General features: G+C 47.0%; 1 protein-coding gene across 2 annotated transcripts in view; it reads right to left on the reverse strand.

The window, feature by feature from the left end:
• Positions 1-11,061, reverse strand: part of BMPER (BMP binding endothelial regulator) — a 258,905-nt gene that overhangs the window by 221,051 nt on the left and 26,793 nt on the right. For both annotated transcript variants that reach the window (XM_007446128.1, XM_007446127.1), the window contains exon 3: positions 6,148-6,247. In XM_007446128.1, coding sequence (XP_007446190.1) covers positions 6,148-6,247 — 100 coding nt within the window. The remainder of the gene's footprint in view (positions 1-6,147; positions 6,248-11,061) is intronic.

Consider the following 11,061-nt stretch of genomic DNA (forward strand, 5'->3'; position numbering starts at 1 on the left):
AGAAAGAAGTTGGAAAAGAAAAAAAAAAGTTTCAGCAAAGGATGGGAGGTCCTTTGCCAGTTCTTGGGGCTCAAGTCCCACCACCCTCCCCGCCGTTTATTTACACAACTGAATAACTAGGAAGAGTTCTGATAACCATTCACCAGCACTTCAACATTTGAGTTACATTTTCTTGGTCATTATCTACTTTTCTTTCTTTCTTATACCATCATTCTAATGATAAAAAAATATTTCAAAATAGCAGGAGAGCAAAGGATCACAGCCTCACAGCTACGAGGGGCAAAGAGATTTCACCCCAAAGATGCACTGACCAGGGCAGATATCGACCAAGAGCCTCTCACAGATGTGCTTCTCATTCCTTCATCAAAAAGGCCCACCTTGGGCTTCCCTGCTGGCGCAGTGGTTGAGAGTCCGCCTGCCGATGCAGGGGACACAGATTCGTGCCCCGGTCCGGGAAGATCCCACATGCCGCAGAGCGGCTGGGCCCGTGAGCCATGGCCGCTGAGCCTGCACGTCCAGAGCCTGTGCTCCGCAACGGGAGAGGCCACAACAGTGAGAGGCCTGCGTACCGCAAAAAAAAAAAAAAAAAAAAAAAAAAAAAAAAGGCCCACCTTCTCTCTTCCTTTCCTTTCTTTACCAGGTAGCAGTGGTTCTCAAGCCTCAGCCCCCATGAGAGTCCCGGTGGTGACCTGAAAATGTAGACTCAGGGAACCGGGGGCAGAGCTTGTGATACAGCAGGCCTGCAAGCCTAATGGTGAGACCAATCTGTCCCCCATCGCTGTCATTTACTAGCTCTGTCGCCTTGGGGCTCTCAGTGCCACCACTTCATGTGTAAAACGGGGCTATGATAGTACCTCCCTCAGCAGGCTGTGAGGATCCAGTGCCTGGCCCTGCGTAAGCACTATATATATGTTCGAGCCCCTGCAATTTTGATGAAGATGATCAGCATCTCAGTTACTACTGTTACTGGGCAAGGCCCAGGAAGCTGCATTATCATAGGTAAGTCTTTGGTCCACTGCATTTTGAGAAACACTGCTTACACTCACAATTCCCTCGTGTAAGAGGAAGAACAAACAAACACAAACAATACTCCAGGGAAACTCAAAGCAACTGGCTTGGACTATTGTTCCATCCGGTTAGCAATACTAGATTTCCCCTTCCCGTGTGCCTGCTCATGGTAGAAAGGTTTTCTAGAAGGGGTGTCTTTGCTGGGAAGCCTGGTAGACCCACACCCTTCACCCATTCGGCCAGGTTAGGTACGTGCTGTGCTCACCTTTACAAGAGGCCGGACCTGTCTGGTGATCAGCTTTAAAAACAGCATAAGGTGGTACCTCTTAATGCAAATGACTTTCAAAATACAGGAGAATTAAGTCCATCAGCTCTCCTGTCACCATGCGTTAAGTGGCCAGAGGGGATTTGAGGTCCCTTCAAGGGCCCGAATCCGCTTCCCGGACCCGCCCCGGAAGCAGAGAAGGGGGCTCGGTTCCGGAGGCGGGAAGCCCTGGTGGGAGGAGCCCTGGAGTCGCGGGCGGAAGTCGGTGTGGCTCAGGTGGATGTCCTGCATCCCCCCCTCCCTCCTCCTCCTACCGGTTGGCACTGATCGCTGCCAGCGCGGCACGGGGTCCCCGAGAGCAAGAGCAGCGGTGGCTGTGGATCGGGAGCGCCCGCGGGTGTTCCAGGCCATTCCCCTGCCAGGCACAGGGCCCCAGGTCTGTAGGAACAGGGTGCGAGTCCTGGCTAGCCATTGCAAACTTTTTGTGACTTAGTGCAAATCGTTGTCAGTTGCTCATCTGTAAAATGGGCTTCATGTTACAGATTTAGCACAGTCAAATGTATGCGTCGACCGCAAAAAGAAAAAAAAAAAAAAAATTGACCCTGAGATAATCTTGCCTGGACATCATTCTGCTCTAAAATAAAGTATTATCAACAAACTCCTCATTACTACGACTCCTCACTGAATCATTCGAAGTAAAAGTTAAAACCTCCAGTGTTAGCACAGAGCACGCCCGTTGGAAGAGGACTTAGGAGAAGCACAGCTGCCGCGGTTGTCTCGGAGTATCCGCACCACACTGAGGATTTGTTGCTGTCCTTGTTCCACTGTGTGATCAGAGGACACGAGATGGGGAGGAGAGGCTTACCCAGATTCCTCGGGAGGCCAAATCCAGAGCGGTTTCTGGGTTCACACCAAGACCTCCTCTCTACCCGGGTAATGCTCCCCAAAAGGGAGGTAATCCTCCCTTTCTGGTCGTTATTCCTTTACTGCACATGTTCTTTGGTCTCAGCTTCTTGTACTTACCCTTGCCCAATGCTAAAATCCAGGGTATAACCTAAATGCCCAGGAATGCTGAAGTGACCCAGTGAATGTTGGTACATTCCCACGCAGAATCTTATGTGCCCATTAAGGACAGTATTTCCAAACAAGTTGAGAAGATGTTATGCCCTGATGTTAAGTGGGAGAAGAAAAAAAAAGAAAGCAAAAAACCCCAGAAATAACACAATTCAATAGTAAGATATCAACTAGGTAAACACTTCGACGTGGGAAGAAAGATGCAGAAAACATGTATCAAATATTAACTATTTAATAGTTAATTAAATAGTTAACTGGGTGGTGGGATTATAAGTAATTTATTTTCTGCTTTTCCACAGTTTAGCTTTTTTTTTTTTTTTTTTTTTTTTTTTTTTTTTTTTTTTTTCTTTTTGCGGTCCGCGGGCCTCTCACTGTTGTGGCCTCTCCCGTTGCGGATCACAAACTCCGGACGCGCAGGCTCAGCGGCCATGGCTCACGGGCCCAGCCGCTCCGCGGCATGTGGGATCTTCCCAAACCGGGGCACGAACCCGTGTCCCTTGCACTGGCAGGCGGACTCTCAACCACTGCGCCACCAGGGAAACCCTTAGCCTATTTTTAAAAGCTTCTTCTATAAGCATATGTAACTATTCTAATCAGAAAAACATAAATAAACCAGTGCAAATACAACTGTGTCCCTTAAAACACAGGAGACAAAAACTGTATTATGGAGTAGAAATAGAGAAAATGAAGGGGGCATCTTAAGAGCCCCCTCTACAGCCTGACAAGTCAGCACTTTTCAGGAGTCTCTCTCAGGAAGGTCCACCTCAGGGCAGGCTGGGGATTTTGATCTCCCCCAAAAGGCCTGGACTTTACTGTCAGAAAGAGAACTCAGGGCGCTGAATTCACTGGTCTATTCTCCGGTCCAGTTTAATTTGAAGAGACTTTATCATCTTAAGCTCAAAAAGAATACTCATGAAATGTATTTGTCACAAGTATCACTTTCCCTTGGAAGATTAGGATGATCAAAGGAAAGAATGATGATAAAGGAAACAGCAGGACAAGAAGGAAAGTAGGTTACACACTACACCAACCCAAAGTGCCCTCCTGTACTACGGTTAGCGGGAAATGAACCTAATGCCTCAGGCACGGTTCCTTCACACATTCTGCTTCCACCCTGGAGCATCCAACTCATCTCTCACTGGCGAGGCAGGCTTGCAAGATGAAGATGGCAAATCAGCCGTCAAAAAAATAAAGAATTAAATAGAAGAGGTTCGTTAAGGTGAATCAACAATAACTTAGACACACATTGGCTCAGTAATGTATTCTTTTCTTTTTCTAATTTTATTTTTTTAATTTATTTATTTTGGCTGCATCGGGTCTGAGTTGCGGCACGTGGGATCTTTGGTGAGGTGTGCGGAATCTTTCGTTGCAGCGCACAGCCTTCTTTCTAGTTGTGGCGTGCAGGTTTTGTTGTTGTTGTTGTTTTCTCTCTCTAGTTGTGGCCTGCAGACCCCAGGGCACCTGGGCGCTGTAATTTGCGGCACATGGGCTCTCTCGTTGAAGCGTGCAAGCTCAGTAGTAGTGGTGTGAGGGTTTAGCTGCCCGGAGGCACGTGGGATCTTAGTTCCCCAACCAGGGATCGAACCCACGACCACTGCATTGGAAGCCGGATTCTTTACCGCTGGACCACCAGGGAAGTCCCAGTAATGTATTCTTGACTGTAATTACTTTATCTGACCATCAGCTTGGGAGACTCCTAAGAAGTTACTATTTCAGGTCTTGCATCAATAGCTCTCAGAAGTCACGTGAGTAAAACATCTGCCTCCCAACTCCGTAGGAAAGAGGTGAGAAGTAAATAGTTAATTTCTCCTGCTCCAAAAGGCTTTGGAAGACGCATTTTTATAGTCAATTCCGTCAGGTATTTACAGAGCACCTACTATATTATATTAACTGAGAAATGTTTGCATGCCAGGCACTTTGCTAAACACATTGACTGTGTCTCGCCATTAGCTCCCTCCGACACAATTATCATCCTCATTTAACAGGAGAGGGAACTGGGGTAGAAAGAGGTTTCATGTCTCTACCTGCTCAAGTGAAAACGTTGGGGTATTAGTTTCTCAGGCTACTGTGACAAATTACCACCAGCTTGGAGGCTTAAGACAACAGAAATGTATTATTCTCTCACAGTTCTGGAAAGTAGAAGTCCAAAATCAAGGTGTTGGCAGGGCCATGCTCCATCTGAAGCGTCTAGGGAAGAACCCTCCTGGCCTTTTCCCAGCTCCTGGTAACCCGAGGCACTCCTTGGCTTGAGGCAACACAACTCCAACCTCTGCCTCTTATTTATTTATAGACTTAAACATTATAGTTTAAGTCTATAAATAGTAACTACAATAACTATAGTTACTCACAAACAACTTGGCTTTAATCCTTGATGTGTGGATTTCATATGATAGTGTGCGTTGAAAAGTTCAAAGTCCTCCTTGAGCGTAGAGACTTGTGGGTTGTCACTAGAAATGGCGCTTTAGTTTACTTGGTTTCTATGGAGCTCCTTTTGAGAGCTCTACAGAAGGGAGCCTCCCCTTTGCAGCTCCAAAAGAGGATATTCTTCTGTGGGGGTAGAAATCACCTGGTCAAGATCTCTTGCAGAGGTTCCCACCCAGGCTGCACATTAAATCTCCTGGGAGGTTCTTCAAAAGACAGATGCCTTAGCCCCCCACCCCAGGGCAAGCGAATCTGAATCTCAGCAACAGAGCCCAGGCGTCTATACCTGCCCCTCTTGTTATACAGCCACCTTCTCTGTGTCTCTGTCTACTCTTCGTATAAAGACACCAGTCCTGTTGGATTTGCAGCCACCCTAATCAGGTATGACCTTATCTTAACTAATTACATCTCCAAAGATCCCATTTCCAATTAAGGTCACATTCTGAGGTTCCTAATGGACATGAACTTTTGGGGAACACTCTGCAACCCAGGATGCATCTTCAACGTGAGAAATCTCTTTGCAACCCAGGACTGTTGGATTTGGACTTGGCAGTGTGACTCCGGAACCCACATCCTGAGTTAATTTTGACCTCTGGGGGAGCACACTGCATACACTGACATACACTAGGTGACATCAGAGCGTGACCTGGCTCCTGTCCTGAGGAGCTGAGGGTCTACTGAACACAAACAAGACAATGAAAAAGCACATCACTGAAGTATCTCTGTGAACTTCTGGATGCCATGGAAACGTAACCAGGAAAGTGAGGGATGAGGGCTGGGGGACCTTGAGCACAGGCAGCATCTGGGCAGGTTGGGGGAGAGACCTGAGTTGAGGCAGAGGCAACCTAGAACAGTGTGTTTGAGAGACAGGCGTGCCGGAAGGCCACAGGAGATGGGGGTGGAGTAAGGGCGTTTTAGAGATGCTTCAAAGACAAAGGGAAGGACTTAGATTTAATTTGGAAGGAAAGAAAAAACTTTAATAGGGACCAAAATGATAAAAATTAGTCTAAAAGACTCCTCTGGCAGAGGTGGGCAGGGCGAGCGTAGAGCCTGGAAAAACTGAGTGTTGAAACGTCGTGACAGAACAGGCTTGCGCGCGTGTGTACCAACCTGCAGAGGCATCATGTTTGCATCTCTTCTGTGGCATTTTAACAACTTGCCTCAGAAAATAAACCAACGATGTAGATGCTCGCCATACTTTCATCCCCCACTAGGAGGACCCCCCTTACTACCAACCCCCCAACACTCACACACACAGCAGCTTCCCTCCCAACACCCACTTGCACCCCAGCCAAGAGCTGAGTGAGAGAAAGGTGAGAGAAAGAGAAATTAAAATGCCTGCAGGAACAGCCAGAAAAGGCAGCCAAAACATAAATTACCTTTGCACCGCTCGCAACAGGCTCCCCTCTGCTTGATGGCCAGGGCACAGTCTCTCGACAGCACTGGGCACTTCTCTCTCTTACAGGTCACTTCCTTGTTCTAGGCAAAAAGGACAAGAAACATTTGAAATCAACTTCAAAACAGAATCCCTGGAATCCTAGCACGTGGCTGAAGTTTTCCTAGCTTCCTTCTTCCTATCTTGCCTTCATCTTGGCGAGAAAACTCTGTGATAGCAAATGAGATTTTGCTCTTTCTGGAACAAAATATCCTTCCAGGAATAGATTGAGATTAGGGGCAGATGAAAGGGGATGAAAAGTCCCTTCTTTACCAGCCAATTTAACCTAGATAACCGAACTCCGAGAGAGAGAGGCTTTCTCCCGCCCTGCTCTAAGGTTTCTTTTTAGTACACACTATAGAAATGATAATATTTGTGTAAATCATATTTTGCCCATTGGGCTACCTGGGCCAGGACTGCATCGTGAGAACAAAAATATTTGCACATGGCCGTCCAACAATCCTTAATAGTAGAGTGCATTAAAATGCAGCAATCTAAAGTTCCAACTCAAATAATGACAAAGTTGAGCATTGAATCGGCTCAGTAAGAGAAAAGATAATATTCCCTATGCCAAGCAGAGACACAGGAGTCAGTGTTTTATAGCTGTGGGACAGCTGCATTATATTAGCACTTATGCTAATGACAGTGTGGTGAGCATTTGCATCTTTGGTTTTGTCCTGAAAAGTTGGCTATTAAAATGACTTCAAGGGGCTTCCCTGGTGGCGCGGTGGTTGAGAGTCCGCCTGCCGATGCAGGGGACGTGGGTTCGTGCCCCGGACTGGGAGGATCCCACATGCCGCGGAGCGGCTGGGCCCGTGAGCCATGGCCCCTGAGCCTGCGCATCGGGAGCCTGTGCTCAGCAACGGGAGAGGGTGCGACGGGGAGAGGCCGCGACGGGGAGAGGCCCACATATCACAAAAAGAAAAAAAAAAAAAAAAAAAAAAAAAAAAAAAAAAAAAAAAAAAAAAAATGACTTCAAGAAGATCCAAATATGATGCATATACCTGTTTGGAGAACAGGATGCACATGAACCAAAAGTACTATGTCACAACACTTCAACGAGATTGGAGCTGTAACAAGGTTCTACTAAATGCTAGGTGCTGTGGCTTTCATTCCTATTCAAATGCTGTGAGATAAGTATTATCACTATCTCTTGTTTATAAGCAGGAAAACTACTGTTCAGAGAAGGTCTATGACTTTTTCAAGATCATACAGCTTTGCAGTGGCAGAGGTGGATTTCAATATTGAGCTCACAAATGTGTACAATGCCCACGCCCTACGCTGAGTTAAGGCTGGGATGGCCGCATTCATTGCCTGATTTAGGGAGAGATCAGAGAGGAGCAACTGACCAGCCCTCTGACCTTGAGATGAATTCAGAACCCTCCTGGAATATGTGCAGGAGAAATCCTGACTCAGCCCTGACAATGACCTTGGGAAGATTCACAAGTGTAACCAGTATGCTTCAATGTCAAAAGTAAGGAAGATCTCCCCACTTCTATTCCAGCACCAAGGAGGGGTGTGAGGGTGTGAGGGTGTGAGAGTGTGTGTGTGTGTGTGTGTGTGTGTGTGTGTGTGTGTGTGTGTGTTGGGGACCTGGGGTCCAAGCTGAGCCCATACACCAAATTCTAGCTCTAAAGCAGTTCTCAGATAAAACATGTCACCTTCTGTGCTGCCCTCCAATTCCCTAGGAGTTGCAGAGCCCCTCAAGGTGTTCCCAGGGGCTAAAATGATCCTAAAATGAGTCCAAATTGTCATCTCCTCCCTTTTTGAATGAGCAGAACCTCCGAGAGTCCCAGAACCCCACTCCCTCCAACTCACCAATCACTCCTCCCCCAGAGTAAGGTATATGGAGCCTGGGCACAGGGGAGCCTCGCCATGCCAACAGCTCTATTTCTACACAGTCTTGTTGTCTCACTGCGCTGATGGCTTTGCAAGGCCACTGAAGCATGGGAATAATGAGCCCACCCCGATCAGTGCTGCTCAAACGCCCCCACGTAGAGAATGGCCATCATTACCGAGGCCAATGTGGTAAACACACTGATGGGGCCGTCCCAACACCTGCCTGGCCACTCAAAGAGTGAGCATCAGTTCTCAGCACTGTACCCACTCCTGCAGGGCTGGTGTGCAGACCTTCTGTTTCTTCGTTTATTGGTTATTGGTGTCTGACTGTAAGGTGTGGTTGACCTGAGTAATCCAGTCTCCTTTTCTTTCCCCCTTTTTGGTGTGTGTTATGTGATAAAGGTTCTCATAGGGCTAGCAGTGATCCTCACCCTTGCCTGCTAATCAGAACCCATGTGCAGTTCTTAACAAAGCCTGGCACTGTCTCCCATTCCCTGAAGCTCAGATCTGATTTATCTCAGGACCAGGCTCCCCAGGTAATTCCAGTGTGCAGCCCAGGCTGAGAACCACCACTGCGCGGGGAGTGTTCTTAGTACCAGCGGGGCTGAGGTGGGCTCGGGAGCTGTCCACAGTCCCGGAGTGAACGGCTGCCTGCAACCTGAACCCAGGTATCCTGGCTCCGAGCCCTGCAACTCCTTCCCTCACCCTCTCTTCTTCATAATAACGGTGGCATCATGACTCACTGTAAGTCATGGCCCTTTGATTTATGTTCATATTTTTTTCTTAAATACAAACGTAATACATAGTTATGGTCACAATTCAAATTAAAGAGGTATATTCTTAAAAATTAATAGTGCCCCTTTGCCACCACCAAAGTAATCAAGAACAACGATCAGGTGTCTATGCTGCTTGGCATTATGAACAGTGACTTAGTTTTGCAAAGTGCAGTTACTCGAAGCCATAGTTTGATACCAGCTGCCCCACCCAGGGCATTACCTCATAGCATCTGTTACCTCGGCTTTATACATTCAGCAAAGCTGGCTGCAGCCTCAAGGAAAAGCCACCCCCCCAACCCCCAAGTGCATCTCCTCTCTGAAAGGAAGGCTCCTCAGACACAAGGAAGTAAAAACTCTAACAGTAGTCAGAGTGGGTGTGAAGTCAAAATTTGGGGTCTAATGTATAGGAAGACACACAGTCTCTTACATATAGGAATTCTTTGCTAAATTAGAAACCTAGCAGCCAATCAAAATCCATAGCAAGATCCCAAGATCCATAATAAATAGCTCGTAATTATAGTTCAGCAGAAAATTTATTTCAACCAGATGACTTGTAGATTCACTTCTGGAATTTTTTGTGTACTCACACACACACACACACACACACACACACACACACACTCGCACAGAGAGAAATAAACCTAAACCTTAGCTGTAGGTTTAGTGAGGTTTTTCTCCCCCTTCTGATAACACTTGGAGTTTTTTTATATCTACCAAGGGTCACGCTGGTACAGAGCTGCCAGACCTGATCATTTCCCAGCTGCCTGGTTGCATGGATATAGAGCACAAGCTCAGAATCCCAGGCCCTCAAAGAAAGAAAGAAAAACTGCAGAGAATCGCTGGTGAGAGGCTGATTCCTCCATCTTCTTAATTGAGTCCAGCAGCTACAGAGTAAATTCAAGCACAGGTTAATTAAGACCACTCACTTTGCTTTCCCTGATTTTGTCAAGAGACAAAAACACTGGTCTTCAAGCCAGCAGCTCTGGTGAGAAGGGGCACACGCAAAGCCGTGTCTTCAGGACTCCCTCTCCACTGGCCGCCTCATCCCCACGTGCACCAAGTGTCCTCTGCTCTTACTCAAGGTCACGGCTCACTCAGTTCACGTTTTCATTCACAAAATGTTTTCTGACACTGACTCACACTTACTGAACACTTTCTATGTATCAGGCTCTGTGCTAAGAATAGTATATGCATTATTTCACAAAAAAATTCCACATCATCCCCATTTTACAGATGAGGAACCAACATTAGTAAACTTGCCCAGGTCACACAAGAGGCAGATCTGGAATACGAATAGTGGTCCGACTCCAAAGGCATGCACTTAAATGCTGCACTTTGCTACTTCCCAGCATGCAGGAGACACACAAGAACTAAAGAATGTCACAGTCCTAAGGCCCCAGGAGAGATTAATACCTTCCAGGTGGTTCCACATATGTGAAATGAGCTCTCTAACAAGAGCTGAAGAGCTCCAAGGAGCTGTGTCATCACCAACCATGGGAAGGTCTACAAACACCAGCTGTTTTCTGGTAACAAGGAAAGATGCACTATTTTGTATATTGATAGGTATCTATGCCTATCACACCTCTGACAGCCAGACTCACATCCCCAAGCAAATTTTCCCCAAGATTCCAACCTGAGTTTGAGTCTCCCCAAATCTAAGCCACAGAAATGGTGGTAAGAATGCTCTGGAGGAAAATGTCAGAACATTCTTAAAAACCAACCCAGACAGTGCCTACGAGTAATAAACGCCATCACATTTTTCATTCTCAGTCTCTGTCTCTCCATGTTTACCACTTTCTAGGGTCAGCCAGCCTGTGATTTACCTGTTGTCAAAGGCATCTGTTTGCATTATTGCCTCCTTTCAGAAAGACCAAATATATCAAAATTCAAAACACAGCCTCTGGGGGCACATGAAATGAAGTGCCAACAAACAAAAATAAAAGAGGGGCATAGGGAGTAATAAAGAAAAAAACTTAACATGGCTGGCAACAAAGCTCTATAAGGATGCAAGCCAAACCACAGCTCCGGCGCAGCCAAGTTCAAACAGGATTCCAGCAGCCAGCTTGCTGTATCTAAGATCTGCCACTAGATGGCAGCACAGAGTCCCCTGGGCTTAGGAAATGTGCCAAGAGACCCGCCAGTGCCTCCTGAGTATTTTTCAGTGTCTGGCATGGAGGGAAATGATCTCTCGCTGATTTGGCGGGGCGGAGGAGGTCGGGGGGGGGGGGGGCGCGGGGGGGGGC

This window comes from Lipotes vexillifer, unplaced genomic scaffold (genome assembly GCF_000442215.2).
Source record: "Lipotes vexillifer unplaced genomic scaffold, Lipotes_vexillifer_v1.1 scaffold822, whole genome shotgun sequence".
NCBI classification, from domain to species: domain Eukaryota; kingdom Metazoa; phylum Chordata; class Mammalia; order Artiodactyla; family Lipotidae; genus Lipotes; species Lipotes vexillifer.